Raw genomic sequence first — 21,225 nt, forward strand, 5'->3', positions numbered from 1 at the left:
CAGTCACTGTGCTGGCTGAGCAGATGCTGCGGATGGCTGGGAGGGAGGGAGTTCTGGGCCCGGAGCTGGGGGAATTGGGGTTGAGATTTTATAGTGTTGGGATATAGATTGTTTGGAATCGAACAGTTGGCAGTATTGCTGCCGAGGGAGGAACCTGGGACCTTCGGGGCAAAGCCTGAGGCAGTGCTGCCTGGACTGTGGTGTCTCTTCTGTCTCAGAAAGGAGGGAGAGCGGCTTTTCTGTTTTCCTAAAGATAGCTCAAATGTGGCAAGAAATCCAGATTGCTCACCATGTTTGGAAACATCCAGTCACAAAATTCAAAGACTTCTGTATCCATGAGATCTTTTTCTAAAACAAAAATATTCTTTCTCCCCTTGTCATGATACATTTTGAGGAAGTTGCTGTTGATGGTTTACAGTCCCTTCGGGGAATCTGCATGAGGGGTTGCTGCCAACTATCTTTGATTTGTCCAGATTCCTTTTTGACTTGTAAGTTAAGGATTAGTGTTCAATAAAAACTATTTAAATTGAATACTTTATCTCTTGAATGATCACACACACAAAAACAAAATCCCATTAATAATCAGCAATTAGAAGAAAAGCTCACATGCAGTACAGTTATTTATCTAGGAAAGAACATTGTATGTTTTTAGGTTGCATGGCTGCTGCTGGCTTTAATCCACCTCACTGAAACAGTGTTTTTTTATTCCTTTTCTTATAGTTGTCATGGATGATGATGATGACTCGTGTCTCCTTGATCTTATTGGGTAAGATGCTCATTCCAAAATCAGGGTGAATCAATTGTGTGAGGTTTCCTCTACTAAAACAACCTAATAAGCATATTAAATCCAGATGGGTTTTTAAAGTAAAAATTAATCATCATAGTATGGATTAACAAGTAAAGAGACTTGGGTTGATAGGGATCAAATTTAGGTAATGCTTTATTTATCTTTATTAAATTTATTTTCTAACAAGTCCCAGGAATGGTAATAGGAAATAGAACAACATCAATTTAAAAAAAAAAAAAAAGTAAAACGAAAAACTACTAATGAACTTGAATTAAAATAGGGAGACAGTTTTACTCAGGCAATTGTGTCATTTTCGTTTTACCCTGGGAAAAAGAATCCTAAGTCTAGGTAACACATTTATGGTTGCTTTCCCCTTTTTCATTGTTTTCTAGAGACCCACAAGCACTGAACTATTTTCTGCATGGACCTAGTAATAAATCTGTAAGTAATACTTAGCACGCCGCAGATGTAACTTTTGTTTCTTCTCTGCAGTTAAAGTAATCTCTGTTGAATTTGTGCCTTTGCAGAGCAATGATGACTTGACTAATGCAGGATATTCTGCAGCCAATTCAAATTCAATTTTCGCCAACTCTAGTGTGAGTATGAGAGACTGAATGCGGTGATCAGTGTTTCTGTCTCATTGATGCCTGTGATTTGAGGCTTTACTTGCCTTTGTATCATGATGAGAATGATTACCTTGTCTTTTGTAACTGACATAGAAAGGAAATCTATTGAATTATGCTGACATTTTCTACTTTTAGCCAAGACAAGCTGTATGAGATTTACTATGCCATTTTCCTAAGCTTTCAACTTTCTTTTTAAACTGACTCAGAAATGTTATAATCTAAGAAAGTAGTATTACAAAGTTTTGAACCTTGTTACGTATAGCTTTAAATAAATTATTCTTAATTGTAGTTACATGCTAAATATTCTCATCTCAAACAAGAAAAATAATAACTGAAACTTATCTAGGATGTTTGAGGCACTGACGGTTCAACATAATTAACTTCATTAATCCTCCTGATAACTCTATGAAGTACGTTCTGTTATTATCCTTATTCTACAGATGAGGAAACTGCACAGAGAGGTTAGTACTCCCCCAAATGACACAGCCAGAGGTTGCAGAGCTAGCATTCTCACGCAGGCCACCAGGTTCTGGAGCCTGTATTCTCAAGTTCCAGGAGCATCCACACAAGAAGCCTGACCTGGAGGAAAGGGGTCCTGCCTGGAGGCGATACCCAAATTACTACGTTGAAGCCTGTGATTCTCCAAGTCCTGAGATGGCGCCCAGCTGACCGAGACCACATTAGCCCCATTTCAGCTGCTGGTTGACTGGGGTCCAGGGCACCAGTCCCGGCTTTTCCACGTAGTTCTTTGCATCTTCCATCCCCAGCCCTAGCAGCTCGGGCTGAGAATCCCTACAGCTTTGCACACTGGACCACTCATTCTTGATTGATCTACTTTTAATTTTTTCTTCACGTTAAAAAATTTTTTAAATTGTATTTAATATATATATATTATAAAATTTGCCATCTTCATTTTAAATGTACAGTTCAGTAGCATTAAGTACATTTACATTGAATTCACCTTATTTTATAAATATATTTTATTTATTTTTTACAGAGAGGAAGGGAGAGGGATAGAGAGTTAGAAACTTCGATGAGAGAGAAACATCCATCAGCTGCCTCCTGCACACCTCCTACTGGGGATGTGCCCGCAAGCAAGGTACATGCCCTTGACCGGAATCGAACCCGGGACCCTTCAGTCCACAGGCCAGCGCTCTATCCACTGAGCCAAACCAGTTAAGGCAATTCACCTTATTTTAAATAGCTGTTGATTCCATATCTTTTTTTAAAACAAGAGAACAAATTCACTTTTATTTATTTACTTTTCAATACATTTAAGTCCCTGAGGGTTACAGCATTACATAGATTCTGTGTCCAATGACCTTAGCAGGAAGGTTACTTTGGGACTTGACCCGAGTCATGCCACTGTTTCCATGAGCACGAGTTCCTGGCCCAGGCTACTCTGGTTTTGTTCGGTTTGCCACCAGGAGTCACTGTGCTGTTCTCTGCCTTATACACATAACCGCATCTCGTGCCTAGGTAGAATTCAGTTTCATCTCCAGCATGAACACCTTCAATTTTAAGAACTGTGTGTGCCCTGGCCTGGTAGCTCAGTTGATTGGACCATTATTTCATACACCAAAAAGGTTGTGGGTTCGATTCCTAGGTTTCAGGTTCAGTCCCTGGGCGGGGAGGGTACCATAGGCTACCAATTGATGTTTCTCTCTCTCTCTTTCTCTCTCTCTCTCTCTCAAAATCAATAAACAACATATCCTCGCCCGGCCAGTGTGGCTCAGTGGTTGAGTGTTGACCCATGAACCAAGAGGTCACTGGTTTGATTCCCAGTAGAGGACATGCAGGAGGCAGTCAATTGATGTTTCTGTCTCATAGATGTTTTTTATCTCTTTATCCCTCTCTAAAAATCAATAAAAACATATTTTTAAAAATTAACCAGTTAACAGCCACGATATCTTGAATTTAATTTAAAAAGGTCCACCGCTTGCATCTATAGATGCTTATGGAGTACAAATGGTTAAAAAAAAAAAAGCAAAAGATGGGTGGATCAACAAATCATTGTGTTTTTTTCTCTCTCGCTCATCCTCTCTCTCGAAATAATTCCAGAGACCCCGCTTATAGCCAGCACGTGGCCGTGGCCGGTGGTTCTCAGTGGTTAGTTAGAGCGTCGGCCCACGCACCAAAGTGTTGTGGGTTTGATTCCCAGTCAAGGGCGTGTACCTGGGTTTCCAGTTTGATCCCAGCCCGGTTGGAGTGTGTGTGGGAGACAAGCAGTTAATGTATCTCTAACATCGATGTTTCTCTCTCTCCCGCTCCCTTCCTCCCTTCTACTTTCTCTAAAAAAATAAAAAAATAAATGGAGCAAAATATCCTCGGGTGAGGATTAACAGAACAAAACAAAACAAATTGTTAATGGCCTTGGACCGCAGCCTTTCACACCCATTTGTCATTGTTGAAGTCCTGTTCCCAGTACGCCTTCACAGGCTCCAAGATGAGGGATAGAGTCCATATCTTTTATAAGTTTGACATGTCCCAGGAAAAACTGCTGGAATAGTGAGAATGTATCTTATTTATGGTGACCGTGTTCGGTTCCCTTCATATGCCTATACTGTTGTCTCTAGTTGGAATATGTTTTCCTTAAGGACAGAAACAAACACATAAGAGGGTGCTTGATAAATAACTGTTGAGAGGCTTGCTTTTGAATAGGGTGCTGAAGCACTTTTAAAGCATTATAATAAGCTGATCACTTCTAAGAAATCAAATGACCATTTACTCATTTTATGTAGGAAGCTAGTTTTTCCTGGACAGGTCTTGCCTGGGTGGGGAGGTTAGAACTGGAGTTCTGAGGAGCCTTGAAAGATAGGGCTGAATCTGATACCTTCTGGATCTCTCATAAAACAACACCTTGAACTCCCAAAACTCACTTAGACTCCCATTGTACAAAGGACTAGACATGGCCATCTCCTCAATACATACCTACCCGAGGCTGAGTTGCGCTTAAGCCTTGGCCTGGAAGCAATTATGAAAATTAAAGTCTGTGCCAGTATCTCAAAAAAATGAAGCTAGCCCTGGCCAGGTGGCTCAGTTGATTAGAGTGTCATCCCAGTACACCAAGGTTGTGGGTTCAATCCCTGGTCAGGGCACGTACCAGAATCAAGCAATGAATGCATGGATGGGTGGAACAACAAATCATCGTGTGTTTTTCTCTCTCTCTCATTCTCTAAATAATTTTTTTTAGATGAAGCTAAACTCCAGATAGTTGTCAGTATCTTTCTGTTACTTATCTGTTTTCTATAAACTGATTTACCAGAGCAATGAATGTGTATAATTGCAAAAGTAATGCTCAGCATCATGAGTAAGGAAATACAGTATGAGAATAAGGTGAGCCGTTCGGAGAGTTGTGTTCAAGCTGCCATGCTTGATTTGTATTCAGAAGTGAGATTAATTTTTTTTATAAGACTCTCTTTCAAAGGTTGGGTGTGCCATGTGTAACGTATTGCTTTCCTTTTAATAGAATGCTGATCCTAAGCCATCCCTCAAAGCTGTGAGCAGCCAGCTTGGGGAAGGGCCCGGTGACGGACTGCCGCTTCCCAACAGCCTTCAGTTTCTGGAGGATGAACTTGAGTCTTCTCCTCTCCCCGATCTCAGTGAGGACCAGCCTTTCGACATCCTTCAGAAGTCCTTGCAGGAGGCCAACATCACTGAGCAGACGCTGGCAGAAGAGGCGTATTTGGACGCCAGTATAGGTTCGAGCCAGCAGTTTGCACAAGCTCAGCTTCATCCTTCTTCATCAGCATCCTATACTCAGGCTTCTAATGTTTCTAATTACTCAGGTCAGACGCTGCAGCCTATCGGGGTGACTCACGTGCCTGTCGGAGCCTCGTTTGCAAGCAGTACAGTGGGTGTGCAACATGGATTTATGCAACACGTGGGGATCAGCGTGCCCAGCCAGCATTTGTCTAGTAGCGGTCAGCTGAGTGGTTCTGGTCAGATACAGTTAATTGGGTCATTTGGTAATCAACCTTCCATGATGACTATTAACAACCTAGATGGATCTCAAATCATATTAAAGGGCAGCGGGCAGCAAGCCCCATCCAATGTGAGTGGAGGACTTCTGGTACATAGACAGACTCCCAATGGCAACTCCTTGTTTGGGAACTCGAGTTCCAGTCCAGTAGCACAGCCTGTTACTGTTCCGTTTAACAGCACAAATTTTCAAACATCTTTACCTGTGCATAACATCATCATACAAAGGGGTCTCGCACCAAATTCCAACAAAGTCCCAATAAACATCCAGCCAAAGCCCATCCAGATGGGCCAGCAAAATACGTACAATGTGAACAATTTGGGAATACAGCAGCATCACGTGCAGCAAGGGATCTCTTTTGCCTCTGCGAGCTCACCCCAGGGTTCAGTCGTTGGCCCGCACATGTCTGTGAACATCGTGAACCAACAGAACACGAGAAAACCAGTCACCTCACAGCCAGTGAGCAGCGCTGCGGGTAGTATCGTCATTCACTCTCCCATGGGCCAGTCTCACACCCCCCAAAGTCAGTTCCTCGTACCTACAAGCCTTTCCGTCAGCTCCAACTCGGTACATCACGTCCAGACCATAAATGGGCAACTTGTTCAGACCCAGTCTTCTCAGCTCATTTCTGGCCAGGCGGCCTCAGAGCATGTAATGTTGAACAGAAACTCCTCCAACATGCTCAGGACCAACCAGCCGTATTCCGGGCAGATGCTGAACAACCAGAACACCGTCCAGCTGGTGTCTGGGCAGACGTTTGCTGCCTCTGGAAGTCCAGTGATAGTCAATCATGCCTCCCCTCAGATTGTTGGTGGACAGATGCCCTTGCAACAGGCATCACCAACGGTCTTACACCTGTCGCCTGGGCAGAGCAGCGTCTCCCAGGGAAGACCCGGCTTCACCACCATGCCCTCAGTGACAAGCATGTCAGGACCTAGCCGGTTCCCTGTTAGCTCGTCCAGCACTGTCCATCCTAGTCTTGGGTCTGCGGTTCAGTCGGGTGCATCAGGATCAAACTTTACAGGAGATCAGCTGACCCAGCCAAACAGGACTCCAGTACCGGTCAGTGTGTCTCATCGTCTTCCAGCTGCTGCTTCCAAACCTACCAGCACCTTCAGTAATGCACCGGGAGCGGGAACCCAGCAACAGTTCTTCTGTCAGGTACGCTCCCTTCATCGATGAGTGCTTGGGTGATTGCGAAAGGGAAAAGTGGGATTTGTATTTTAATAGACTGTAATGTTCCTCCTAATTTCCCGATGTGTGATTCATTGCCTTTTTTCTCCTCAATGAACATTTTTTTATCCAGCATAGCGTAGTGGTTTCGAGTGAAGACTCGAGAGTCAGGTTCATGGATTTGAATCTAAGCTTTAAGACATGGATCAAGTCTGACCTTAACTTACTCCTCTAGACGTAATTTTCCTCATCAGTGAAATGGACATAATGCTACTACCACCCCCATGGAGTTATTTGGAGGATTAAATGGTAGAACCCACATGAAGCACTTAGTCGCTGGCAAATAGCAATTATTCAATAAGAAGCAAATGAATATACAGCAGGTCCTTGAGTAACATCGTTTCATTCAACATTGTGTTGTTACAACCATGAGATGCTGTAGGAACTTAACTATTGTTTACATCAATTAGCCTGTGGAAAAACTGGTTTCATTATACGTCGTTTCACTTAAAGTCACAGAACCTATTAACAACTTTAAGTGAGGACTTACTGTATGTACTTGGTTGAACGTATTATGGGCATTTAAAATGAATTCTCATTTTAGATTATTTACTAACACATCATATAGCAAGCCATTAGGTCATAGGGCTATGTACTTGGTGGAGAAGTTGTAGTTGGCTCTTGGGTGCCAACCAGAAAGGCTCAGGGACCCGGTGTGACTCAGTGGTGAATAACTGGCTTGCACTGGGGGGTTGCATATAGAGGGAGGGATGCAGGGCACTGTCATTTGACCAGTACCGGAGTCTGCTCTTACCATGCCTTTGTGTACGTAAATTACAGTGGCCCATCAGCTAAACCACATGAGGGTTATGTTTCTTTCTTTTTTGAGGGTTATGTTTCTAAAGAGTCTCATGTCATCAGCTTTGATCCCTCACCCCCATCTGCCCAACCTAGCATTTGGTTCCCACTCATCCTGAGCGCATTCCTTAGTTCCAGTTACACACCTGCTTTCACCCCACAGTCTATCCTCTTAGTCCTCTGTTTCCACTGCCTTGCTCCTCCACAGTTAGAGGTATGCAAAAACTTCTCTACCATACACATCAATATTTTTTAAGCTGTATACCTTTGATTTAGTAATTCTACTCAGAATCCTAAGGAAGCAAAGATTATTTATGATCAAGGATGTTCAGTGTATTACCTTTAGTACCAAAGGGATGTGTGTGTGTGTGTGTGTGTGTGTGCGTTGTGTGTATGTGTTTTAAAATAATGTCAGACTTATAGAAAAGTTGCAAGAATAGTATAAAGAACTTTTACAAACCCTTTACCATAATTTTTTAGAGTTAATTGCAGGCATGATGTCCTTAACCCCTAAATACTTTGGACTTCAGTGTTTATTTTATAAAAACAGCGATATTTCCCTACATAACCTTACTGTAGTTATCAAAATCAAGAAATCAGCTTTGAGGAAGAAAAATATTATCTAATCTACAGACCTTATTCAGATTTAGTTAATTTTCACAGTAATATCCCTTTTAGCAAAAAAGAAAAAATGATTTTGTGTTGTTTTTATGGTCTAGGATCCAATCCAGGATTGCTGTCTAGTTTTCTTGTCATATCTTTATCTGTAATAGTTTCTCTATCTTTCTTTGGCTTTCCTGCCCTTTATATTTTTGAAGAGTACCAACTAATTATTTTATGGAATGTCCCTGAATTTGGATTTCTCTGATATTTCTTTGGGATTAGATGTGGGGCCTACAGTTTTGGTAGGATTGCCACAGGAAGGATGTGTCCTCACAGCGTGGACTTGTCCCATTACTGGTGATGTTGCCTTTGAACATTTGCTTACGATGGTGTCTCATGCATCTTAATAAGTCTCTTCTGGGAAATACTATGAAACTGGATATCCAGTTGCTCATCCGATTAGCATACACTCGTTTAAGCTCCCATTGATAATTATTGATAATTCCTAATTGAATCCGTTTTTACTGAATCATTATTATTGTGATGGTCACCAAATACAGATTTTCTGATTCCATCATTTATTCTGCATTAATTATTGGCATTGTAATCTAAGAAAAAGCTTTTCCTTCTCCCCCTTTTACTCATATGTTTGTTTATATCAGTATGAACTCATAGATTCTTATTTTATTCAATGGGTTATAAATTGTTAGTCATTTATTTTGATGCTCAGTTTATTTTATTTATTATTTTAAAAATATATTGATTTTTAGAGAGAGAAGAAGAAGAGGGAGGGAGAGAGAGAGAAATATGTATGTGAGAGCGAAATATCGATCGATCGGCTGCCTCCTCTATTGGGGATTGGGCCCACAACCTGGGCATGTGTCCTGACCAGGAATGGACCCGGCAACCCTTCGGTGCACCAGATGACGCCCAACCAACTGAGCCACACTGGCCAGGGCTTGATGCTCAGTTTAATTTGATAGCCAGTGGGCATCCCTCCAAATTGGCTGCTGGTCCTTCAGACATGTTTGCATCATGCTTTGAGCACGTTCTTTAATTTCTGGCAGAACAAAATGTTCCTTGTTCCTTTTTTACTGTGCATGCTTCTGCCCTGGAATCAACCATTTCTTAAAGGAGCCAATTTCCTTTTTCTTTTATTAATATATTTTTATTGATTTCAGAGAGGAAGTGAGAGGGAAAGAGAGATAGAAGCATCAGTGATGAGAGATAATCATTGATTGGCTGTCTCTCACACGCACCTCCCCCCCACCCTCCCACTGGGGATCAAGCCCACAACCTGGGCTTGTGCCCTGACTGGGAATCGAACCCCGACCTCCTGATTCACAGATCAACACTCAACCACTGAGCCACACTGGCTGGGCTAGTTTCTAGTTTATTTATCCTATGCTATTTTTGTACAGCTAAGCAGATACACTATTGTTTCCTCTCCTTTCTTACTCCAAATAGAGCATACTATAGATACTTGGCAAAAAAATATTTTCTAAAAACCCAAATGTCTAATAATAGGAGAATGATTGGATATGATGAAGTACTATGTAGCCATTTTAAAAGTTTTCAAAAAATAAAGATTTGGGGAAAGGCTTACAAAATAATTTTAAGTGCACATTTAAGTATAAAATAAAGTACATGTTAAAATGTAAAAATTTTTAATAAAAAATTTGTTTTCACTTTTAGAAAAATGATAGGGAGAGACAATGTGGCAAATTAGAAAACAGAAGACCCTTTTGCTTACAAAACACCAGAAACTTGATGAGAAGGAAATGTACTAGAACATTAGCAATTATCTGGGTGGTGGAATTATAGATTATTCTCTTTTATTCTAGTTTTAAAAACTCACCCCTCATAGGGCAGGTGATACCTGGACACCATTTATCAAACCATTTTTGTGCATTAAAAAAAAATAAGTAAAGCATGCAATTGGTAAACATTAAAAACCGTTCCAAAATAGTTTAAAGTGAAAAGTCCGTCTTCCTTCCCCAAGTTTCCCTCCCAGGGGCCAACTGTTTCTAGGCTCTCTGTATTTTCCCAGAGAACACAGGTACGTACAAGCACCACTTGAGGATAATTTTATATCAGTGTGTATTGATCTGCTTTAGGTTTGTTACTGTAATTACTTACATAGCATCGTCATTTCTTTTCCTTCCTTTAAAAAAAAATGCTTCAGTGGGGAAAGAACTATCTCTGCCTCCCCAAAGTTGCAATTATCCAAAGCTAGCAAGAAGCCTACATTGGCAGCGCCAAAGTAATCTGGGATTTTTATGCCAAGAAAGTGTTGGGCACTAGGTCAGTTGCGTGATGCCAGGTGTGTTCGTGCTGTGGGCTTAGGGGAGCGCTGAAGCAGCAGGTGTGCTGGATAAGGTCGCGGCCGTGGGTGCAGCATGGATTGGGAAGGACCGGTGAGGTGTCCCCTGGCATTCTAACTCCAGGAGGGCCACAGACACTAACAGCAACTCTTTCACTTTATCATTTTAGTATTACTTTCTTTATAGAACTTTTAATGAAAAAATACATCAGGGGCCTTAGTGTTTGTCTATTTGGGAAAATTCAATTCAGCAAGCTTTGATACTATAAAGCAGTGGTTCTCAACCTTCTGGCCCTTTAAATACAGCTCCTCATGTGGTGACCCAACCATAACATTATTTTCGTGGCTACTTCATCACTGTCATGTTGCTACTGTTATGAATCCTCATGTAAATATCTGATCTGCAGGATGGTCTTAGGCGACCCCTGTGAAAGGGTCGTTCGACCGCCAAAGGGGTCGCGACCCACAGGTTGAGAACCACTGCTATAAAGGGTTCATATTACAAAGGAGTAAGTTTTTAAATACAAACTTTATTTCGGTATAGATAATACAGAATCCTTTGTTGGATTCAAAATTCAGCTTAACAGTAACCCACAAACTTCGGACCAACTTGGATTCAAAATTCAAAAGGCACAGAAAGGTGTGTATACTACAGTGAAAAATGTGCCTCCTCCCGTCCTCCAGCCACCCAGTCGCTTGCAGTCAACCAAGGTAGCCAGCTTCTTGTAGAGTGAACTTAAGTCTCCACCCCATGTAATAAAACATCATGAAAACTTCCAGACCCACAGAAAAGCTGGAAGAATACAGCGAACCCATCCACTCACCTGCATTCACCAGGTGTTTAGGTTGTGCGCCATTGGCTTGATCTGTGGGTGTCTGTGTCACTGTACACCCGGACACACACTCACGCATACTTTTTTCTCTGAATCATTTGAAAGTAATTGCACATTTGAAAGTAAATCAGCCTCTCACCCATGAGCCCTTAGCCCTAAATACTTCAGCAGGTATCCCCTAAGAACAAGGACCTTCAACGCACCCATGATATCACTATTACACCCAAGAACTGTAACATTACTCTAAAAAAAGTACCAGATTTCTCCCATGTGGGCCAATAATGTCCTTTATAATAATGCTTCCCTCTAGAAACCAGTCAGAGAGCACTGATTTCATTTATTGTCATGTCTCTTTAGCCTTCAGCAGCCCAGGTCTGTGATGGAGTCGATTGGCCCTCGGTATAGCGTTATCAGATTGTCGCCTTGGGACTAGATTCAGGCTAAATGGTTTGGCATGACCCAAAATGTGGTTTGTCCCATTATCAGTGATTCTGAGTGTGATCACACGGTCAGTTGGCCCCCACCGGGTTTCTCCGCAAGGTACTCAACGTGCCTCGTTTCCTTTGAGAGGAAAGGACCACCTGACTGTCCTGTTCCCCAGCCTCTCACCCAGTGATTTGAGACTCCTTTGACGATCCTCACCCAAACATTACATTAGTGGTTGCAAAATGGTTTTCTAATCATGCTATCCTAGCTACGTTACTGGATGGGGCATTTTCCCATAAAACAGAGCTTTTTCTTTCCCTCCAGTTTTGTTTGTTTGTTTTTGATTTCTTTTAGTGACACAAGGGACTTTCCCCCATCATTTGAAAACTTTCTATTATGGGGAATTTTAAACATGGATAAAAGTAGACAAAATAGTGTGATGAGCCCCACGCTCAGTCAGCTCAATGCTTACCGACTACTCTTGTGCTGCCCTTACCCCACTCACGTTCCCCTGCCCAGTGTTATATTGGATCTGGTGCAGACCTGTAAGTTTATCTGTAATACTTATTGTATATCTCTAAAAGATCATATGTTCTTTTGTACTTAATGTGTTGTGCTCTGTTGCTTTCACTGTTCTTTTTGAGGTTGAAGTTGTGCCAAATGTGATCAGTGGGGGCCTGCATAACCCAGCTGCTCTGCTTTTGACATGTCCCCATCTCCTGTGAGCACTTTGTGACACAAGATGTAGGCCTGTCTTGTGATTACCTTGCCTCAGCATTTCTCCAGGGATCCCTGAGAACTTAAATCTCTTAATGCAGAGAGTAATTTCCAGGATTTAAACTTTCTTGTAAATGGATTAATATGCGAAAGTCCGTGATTAAAGGAGAAGATTGACAAAGTAAACAAATTATTTTAAGTCCAAATCTCCTTAGATCACAAAATGATTTAGTGGGTTTTAAATTCCTTGTGAGTAGTACCTGCCATGCTGTGGGTACTGATGGCTGGGAGTGACCACAACTAAGTCTGCAGCCCCGCCTGCCCCTCCCTAACTCCCTTCCTCCCCCAGCTCAGCCTGCCTCGCCTACTGTGGAACCAGACTTCAAAATCTAGGTGTCCTGTTTTCCCTCCCCTTCTACACCTTTAATAAGTTTCCAAATCCTACAAGTTTTTCTTTGAATGTCTCATGTCCACCCTTTCCAATAATAATGAAAGCCATGATCATATTATTCTGTGTGTGAGCATAGGCGTTATCTCCTTGTTTTGGGGTTGTAACAATTGCTTTTACCTTTTTAAATTTACCTTTATTGTAGAAAGTGTTACAGATGTCCCCTTCTCCCCCTCATTGACCCTCTCCACCCCGCCCTTCTGCCACCGCCAGGCCTTCCCTGCGCTATTGTCTGTGTCCATGGGTCATGCATATATGCATATAAATTCTTTGGTTAATCTCATGTTATTAACAACAGGTAGTGTCAGGGGCTACACATATTTCTAATCCTTACCTTGGGGTTACCCTATTGTTTCCATTTCACAGTCAAGGCGATGGAGGTTCAGAGCGTGCTTGTAAAGGCAGACTTTACCTGCTCGCTGTCTATACCGGCGATTTCCAACCTTTTTCATCTCATGCACACATAAACTAACTGCTGCAATTCTGCAGCACACCAAAAAATATATTTTTTGCTATTCTGACAAAAAAATACGTATAATTTTGATTCATTCACACTATTTTTGTGTTAGCTGTTGTCATTTTTTTATTTGACAATCTAAGGGAAAAGAGCTCAGTGCCCCTGACTACATAGATGTTTAGTGTGGCGGTGGCACACCAGTTGAAAATTGATGTTCTATACCAGTGGTTGGCAAACTCATTAGTCAACAGAGCCAACTATCAACAGTACGATGATTGAAATTTCTTTTGAGGGTCACATTTTTTAAACCTAAACTATATAGGTAGGTACATTGTTATTAACTTAATTAGGGTACTCCTAAGCTGGCTTTTGCTAAAAATGTCCTCAATCTGATTGAGGTACGTTCGCTGAGGTCGACCCCTCCCAACTCTCGCCGCCTGCGCCCAACTGACCAACACCCCCCACTTCTTCTAATTTCACTTCTTAATAGACTCACCCAGGCCGAAAACCGACTTCTGCGCATGGGCCATGAAGTTTCAGTCGTACTGTACATGTGCGCCCGCACGTGGTATTTTGTGGAAGAGCCACACTCAAGGAGCCAAAGAGCCGCATGTGGTTTGCCGACCACTGTTCTAGACTGTACTGCTTTCCATTTATCTCCTTTTCTACATTCATACCCTGAGCTAGACTTTAAGAGGAACTGCAATAGCCCTGGCCGGTGTGGCTCAGTGGGTTGGGCATTGTCCTGTGCGCCGAAAGGTTGCTGGTTTGATTCCCAGTCAGGGTTGCAGGCCTGATCCCCGGTAGGGGATGTATGGGAGGCAGCCGATCGATGTTCAGCTCTCACATTAATGTTTCTCTCTCTCTCTCTCTCTTCCTCTCGCTTCTTCTCTCTCTCTCTTTCTCTCTCTCTAAAAAAAAAACAAAAAACAACAATAAAAACTTTAAAAATTAAAAAAAAGAGAGAAGGGCCTGCAATATATTGGAAGAAACAAGAGTTGGACTAGGAGTCAGCACTCACTTGAAGGTCCTGCTTTGCCACTGACTGGTTTGTGGTCTAAGTTACTTAGTTCTCTGAGCCCTAGATTTCTGTCCTTGAAAATGAGGAACCCTAGCTGTGCAACAGAATCACCCCAGGGAGCTTTTTAAAAATGTGGTTTCCTGGGCTTCACTGCCATAAATTCTGATTTAAACGGTCTGGAGAAAGGGCTCTAGGCATCGGCATTTTTCAAAAGCTCCCCAAGTGATTCTCAAGTGCCACCGGGAGAGGGGAGAGAGCCCCTGGGCTCCACGCTTCCCAAGGCCCATTCATAACCCAGGTAGACAGCTGTGACAATTGTCCGGGTGATTAATCTGCCTGCGCTCTCTGGAAGGCCGGATTTCCACCACATTAATCTTCCTAAAACGTTTGTGTGGTGACCTGAACCAAATCATCCGGGAGCTTCCTGTTGCCACAGGAGAAAGCACAAACCTCTGCCCGCCTGGCCGGTAAGGTTCTGCAGTCGGAAACCCTCCAGGCTAGGCCGGCTGACCCCATTATGCCCTGAATAACCCAGACTCATTGTGAGCCTCTGGCCCTGCTGATGGGCATTCCTGGAACGTCCTTTCCCAACAGGTCCAAGTGCTTCCCCTCCTTCCGGCCCCACCCAAAGCCCCTGGGAGAATACAGCCTTTTCCCGTCTTGTCTTCCCTTGATTTCTTCTCCATACTTTTTGTTTGTCCTGCCCACTAGGTGCCTAATTGCTTGCTGTGCTAAATGTGTCCTTCATTGAGTCAGCCATCCAACAGTCAGTCAGTGCGGGCCATGCCAGCCCTGGGCCCGTCCCAGGGACACTGATCTCGTGCAGGGCGGGAAGCAGACAGATACGCCCGCAGCCAGCCAGGATTGCAGCCTCTGGTAGAAGTGGTCGGTGTGCCAGGCCCTGGAAAGGAGCCTCTAAAAGTGAGATGCTTGGGAAAGGCTCCCTCGAGACTGGTTTTTGACGGAGACCTTCTAAGGGAGAAGGAAGACTTATCCAGCCAGAGAGGGCCTGAGTGAAGGCTGTCCAGCCAGAGAGGGCCTGAGTGAAGGTGGTGGGAACTGCAAGTGCAAAGCCTGGCGAGGAGCCCATGGTCCTACAGAGGCGGGAAGGAGAACCTGTTCCGGTGAGGTGCCCCGTCATCCAGGACCCCGTCTGCCACCTTGAGGAGCCAGTGTCATAATCAGCATGAACTCGTGAAGACCCGGCCCCGCCCAGTGGCAGGAGAGGGGTGAGGAGGGAATGGACTTGAGCTGGGCTAGACAGCGCTTCCACTTGATTGGCTGTAGTGAGGAGCAAGGATGGCACACAGGGTCCTGCCGGGGACAAGGTTCACGGGGATAGAGCGCAGGTGTGGTTTGAAGGGAAGCTAGGAGTTTAGGATGTTTGTCAAGTCCGAGGTACCTGTAAGACAACAAAGTTTTATGGTTAAAGGCTTTATATACCAAAGCATCCAACCAAGACAGGGGCTGACGTGGGATCCATCAGCATGTAAGTTGTCATCAGAGCAGTGGAAGTGAATGAAATGGGTCAGGGAGAGCGTGGAAGCAGAGAAGAAAAAGCGCTGGGAAAGAACCCAAAGCACCTCGACGTGTAGGGGATGGACACAGAAAGGGGCGTCCACAGGTGAGGCTCCGACGGTTCCAGGAGGAGGAGTGAAACGAACAGGATTCAGCATTTTGGAAGCTGAGGAAGGAGAGCGTTGCAGGTAGGAGAGAGGCCCACGGAGTCCCTGAGAAGTCAGTGGAGGTCAGGACCGAGACGTTGCTGACGGGTTTAGCAACGCGGAGGCAGTAGCTGACCTTGGGGAGGCTTGTTTCATGGAGAGCTAGGTGCAGAAGCTCATTGCAATAGACCGAGGAGAGAGCGGGAGGTGTGGTGATGAGAACAGACAACTTTCAGAAAATGAAGGTAACAGACAGCAGTAGCTACAAGGATGTGTGGGGTCACAGGAATTATTTTTTTAAGAAACGGGAAAGGCTTGAGTTTTCTTCAAAGCAGACGGAGGAGAAGGACGTGAATTCGAGAGCACTGGTGGGATTCTTTGTAGAAAAAGGGGATGCCTCTTCCATTGTAACTAGAGAAGGGAAGGATGAAAGCCAGTGCAGGAAAGGTTGTATCTTTGAAAGTTAAATGAGTTCTCACCCGGCTTACAGGTTTGAAAATAATGGAATAGCGTTCAGTGGAGAATGAGCCAAGGAGCTAGCTGGGGAAAGAAAGGGTTGCTGGGCAGGAAGGAGGGCCCAGTTGAGGTGGGACCATAATTACTGGGCACTGATCCAATGCGTTCTGTGGGCCTGGGTGTTTTCTGGAGGGTAAACTTCTTTTTTTTTTTAACCTTTATTGTTGTAAGTATTACATATGTTCCCCCTTTTCCCCCCATTGTCCCCCATACCCCCCTGCCCCAGGCCCTCACCATCCCACTGTCTGCGTCCATGGGTTATAAATATATGCATACAAGGTCTTTGGTTGATTACCTCCCACCTACCCACCCTCCCCCCCCCTTCCCTCCGAGATTCCACACTCTGTTCCATGCTTCCATGTCTCTGGATCCACTCCGTTCATCAGTTTACTTTACTTAGATTCCACATGAGTGCCATCATGTAATATTTATCTTTCTCTGACTGATTTATTTCACTTAGCATGATACTCTCCAGGTCCCTCCATGCTGTCTCAAAGGGTAAGAGATTCTTCTTTTTTAATGCTGCATAGTATTTCATGATACAAATGTACCACAGCTTTTTTATCCACTCACCTACTGATGGGCACTTGGGCTCTTTCCAGGTCTTAGTATTGTAAATTGTGCTGCTATGAACATAGGGGGTGCATACGTTATTTTTGATTAGTGTTTCTGGATTCTTAAGATATATTTCTAGAAGTGGGATCACTGGGTCAAATGGAAGTTTCATATTTAATTTTTTGAGGAAACTCCATACTGTTTTCTATAGTGGCTGCACCATTGGCATTCCCACCAGCAGGGTAAGAGGGTTCCCTTTTCTTTTTCTTTTTTTTTTTTTAATTAAATCTTTATTGTTCAGATTATTACATTTGTTCCTCTTTTTCCCCCCCATAACTCCCCTCCTCCCAGTTCCCACCCCACCCTCCGCCCTCACTCCCCACCCACTGTCCTCATCCATAGGTGCACGATTTTTGTCCAGTCTCTTCCCGCATCTCCCACACCCCTTTCCCCCCCAAGAATAGTCAGTCCATTCCCTTTCTATGTCCCTGATTCTATTATAATCACCAGTTCATTCTGTTCATCAGATTATTTATTCACTTGATTCTTAGATTCACTTGTTGATAGATGCATATTTGTTGTTCATAATTTGTATCTTTACCTTTTTCTTCCTCTTCCTCTTCTTAAAGGATACCCTTCAGCATTTCATATAATCCTGGTTTGGTGGTGATGAACTCCTTTAGCTTTTCCTTATCTGTGAAGTTCTTTATCTGACCTTCAATTCTGAATGATAGCTTTGCTGGATAAAGTAATCTTGGTTGTAGGTTCTTGGTATTCATCACTTTGAATATTTCTTGCCACTCCCTTCTGGCCTGCAAAGTTTCTGTTGAGAAATCAGCTGACAGTCGTATGGGTATTCCCTTGTAGGTAACTGAGTTTCTTTCTCTTGCTGTTTTTAAGATTCTCTCTTTGTCTTTTGCTCTTGGCATTTTAATTATGATGTGTCTTGGTGTGGTCCTCTTTGGATTCCTTTTGTTTGGGGTTCTCCGCGCTTCTTGGACCTGTAAGTCCATTTCTTTCATCAGGTGAGGGAAGTTTTCTGTCATTATTTCTTCAAATAGGTTTTCAATATCTTGCTCTCTCTCATCTTCTGGCACCCCTATAATTCTGATGTTGGTACGCCTGAAGCTGTCCCAGAGGCTCCTTACACTATCCTCGCATTTTTGGATTCTTTCTTCATTTTGCTTTTCCGGTTGGGTGTTTTTTGCTTCCTCGCATTTCAAATCATTGACTTGATTCTTGCGCTCCTCTGGTCTGCTGTCGGGAGTCTGTATAATATTCTTTATTTCAGTCAGTGTATGCTTAATTTCTAGTTGGTTCCCCAATATAACATCGAGGGTCTCATTAGTTTTCTTGTAGATCTCATTAAGTTTATCGGCGGCTTCTAAACAGTTCTTGAGAGACCTTAAAAGTGTGGTTCTGAACTCTAGATCTTCCATTGACAATTTTGTCCTGTTTCTTTGTCTCCGCATTTTGTTATGCTTCCTTGGTGCACCCCCTAGTGGTCTTTGTTCGTGGTCTTATAGTTAAATCTTGATTGTTGTAGCTAATTCCAGGGAGGGTTTGACCTCCAGGCCAAGTGGCTATGAGAATCAGCTGTGTCAGCAGTGAGAGAACTTCTGTCCTCTAGGGAGGTGCTAATCTGGCGTTTGCCTGAGGCTATCCGGCAAATGCCTCTGTGCAGGGCTTGGGCGGGGCGGGTCGCACAGGATCAACAGGGTGGGCCGGAGAGAGCAGTTATGGCGGCTCTCAGTCCTGTCCCCAGGGGCTCTGCCTCTCTGAGTCCCAGCACCCGCTGCAAAGCTCGGAGAGAAAGCTGCACTCGCTCTGACCGAAGCCAGGCAGTCCCGCTTCTCCCGTTTGAGTCTGGGTCCCTAAAGACTCGCCCGGATCTGGAGCTCAGAGTCTGCGACTCCCTCCCGATTGAAAACGCCAACCGCGCCCTCCGCCGCCAGCCCGCTCCGCGCACTCCGCACCTCAGAATTTGACTTCAGCACTGCGCCTCCTCTGAGTGTCCGTATGCGTTTCTCTTTCCTCCTAGTTGTAGGACTTCCATTCAGCCAGCGTTCCAGTGGTTTTGGGTGATGTCCGTTCCGTCTTTTAGTTTCACTTTTGAAGTAGTTGTTCAAAGCAGCAAACTCCGGCGTTAACCTATGCCGCCATCTTGGTTCTCCCCGAGGGTTCCCTTTTCTCCACATCCTCGTGAGCACTTGTCATTTGTTGAGTGGTTGATGGTAGCCATTCTGGCAGGTGTGAGGTGATACTTCATTGTCGTTTTAATTTGCATATCTCAGATGATCAGTGACTTTGAGCATTTTTTCATATGCCTCTTGGCCATCTGTATGTCCACTTTGGATAAGTGTTTATTTATTTTTTTAATATATTTTATTGATTTTTTACAGAGAGGAAGGGAGAGGGATAGAGAGTCAGAAACATCGATGAGAGAGAAACACCGATCAGCTGCCTCCTGCACACTCCCTACTGGGTATGTGCCCGCAACCAAGGTACATGCCCTTGACCGGAATCGAACCTGGGACCTCTCAGTCCGCAGGCCGACGCTCTATCCACTGAGCCAAAATAGTTAGGGCAGATAAGTGTTTATTTAGGTCTTTTGCCCATTTTTTGATTGGATTGTTTGTTTTCCTCCTGTTAAGTTATATGAGTCACTTATATATTTTGGATATTAACCCTTTATCAGATCTATCATTGCCAAATATGTTCTCATACCGTGGACTCCCTTTTCGTTTTGTTGATGGTTTCTTTTACTGTGCATAAGTTATTCATTTATTTATTTTATTATTAATTGATTTCAGAGAGGAAGGGAGAGGGAGAGATAGAAACATCAATGATGAGAGAGAATCATTGATCGGCTGCCTCCTGCACGCCCTACACTGGGGATCAAGCCTGCAACCGGACAGGTGCCCTTGACCAGAATCGAACCTGGAACCCTTCAGTCCTCAGGCCAACACTCTATCCACTGAGCCAAACCAGCTAGGGCAGAAGCTTTTTATTTTTATACTAGAGGCCCGATGTACGAAAATTCATGCAAGAGTAGGCCTTTCTTCCTCCAGCTGCTGGCACCGGCTTCCCTCCGGCACCCGGGACCCAGGCTTCCCTCCTCAGGCCGCCGGCAGGCACCCAGGACCCGGGCTGCTTCCCTCCGGCCCTGGCTTCCTCAGGAAGGATGAACGGTATAATTAGCATATTACCCTTTTATTATTATAGATAGTCCCATTTGTTTATTTTTTCTTCGTTTCCTTTGCCCTAGGAGTTGTATCCTAAACATATTGCTCCAAGAGATGTCTGGTATTTTGCTGCCTATAGTTTCTTCTGGGATTTTTATGGTTTCCCGACTTACGTTTAAGGCTTTTATCCATTTTGAGTTTATTTTTGTGTATGGTGTAAGTTGGTGGTCTAGTTTCATTTTTTTGCATTTATTTGTCCAATTATCCCAAAACTATTTATTGAGGAGGCTTTTTTACTCCATTGTATGTTCTTGCCTCCTTTGTTAAGTATTGAGTGTAATGGCTTGGGTTGATTTCTGGGGTCTCTGTTCTGTTCCATTGAGCTATATGTCTGTTCCTGTGCCAGTACCAGGCTGTTTTGATTATAGTGGCTTTGTAGTATAACTTGATTTTTGGCATTGTGATTCCTCCAACTTTGTTCTTCTTTCTCTAGATTGCTGCAGCTATTCGGGGTCTTTTTTGGTTCCAAATAAATTTTTGTAGTATTAGTTCTAGATCTGTGAAATATGCTGTTGGTATTTTAATAGGGATTGCATTGAATCTGTAGATTGCCTTGGGTAGTATGGACATTTTAATGATGTTGATTCTACCAATCCATGAACACGGAATATTCTTTCACTTGTTTATATCTTCTATGGATGGTAAACTTTGAGAGGACAAAATCTGAGTTTGGTATTCTTCAGCCACCTCTCTGTGGCTGCCACAGCACTGTATGTACAGTTGATACCCAGATGTCTCAGTCATGGTACTTTGGGTTGCAACTATCAGAAACTCACCCCCCAAAAACAATAAAATAGACTGTCAAACTATAGCAGGAAGGCTGGGGAGGTCAGAGATCAACCAAAGGACTTGTATGCATGCTTATAAGCTTAACCTATGGACGCAAGACACTGGGGTGGGGGGTGAGGGCATGTGCCGGGAGTTAGGGGAGGCCGGGGGAAGGTCAATGGGGAAAAAAAAATGAGACATATGTACTACTATTTGTAATACT

The 21,225-nt window shown here is 43.6% G+C and overlaps 1 protein-coding gene across 1 annotated transcript in view; it reads left to right on the forward strand.

Annotated features, from left to right (window-relative positions):
* Positions 1-725: 725 nt before the first annotated feature.
* The window catches only part of BICRAL (BICRA like chromatin remodeling complex associated protein), a gene marked incomplete at its 5' end in the record, with an annotated part of 38,475 nt that continues 17,975 nt past the window's right edge, over positions 726-21,225 (forward strand). Inside the window, 4 exons of the mRNA XM_081095063.1 lie at positions 726-766; positions 1,180-1,228; positions 1,315-1,383; positions 4,883-6,556. Of these exons, the coding sequence (XP_080951189.1) occupies positions 726-766; positions 1,180-1,228; positions 1,315-1,383; positions 4,883-6,556 (1,833 nt within the window). The remainder of the gene's footprint in view (positions 767-1,179; positions 1,229-1,314; positions 1,384-4,882; positions 6,557-21,225) is intronic.

This window comes from Myotis nattereri (assembly GCF_964212035.1).
Source record: "Myotis nattereri genome assembly, chromosome: 6".
Taxonomy (NCBI): Eukaryota; Metazoa; Chordata; class Mammalia; order Chiroptera; family Vespertilionidae; genus Myotis; species Myotis nattereri.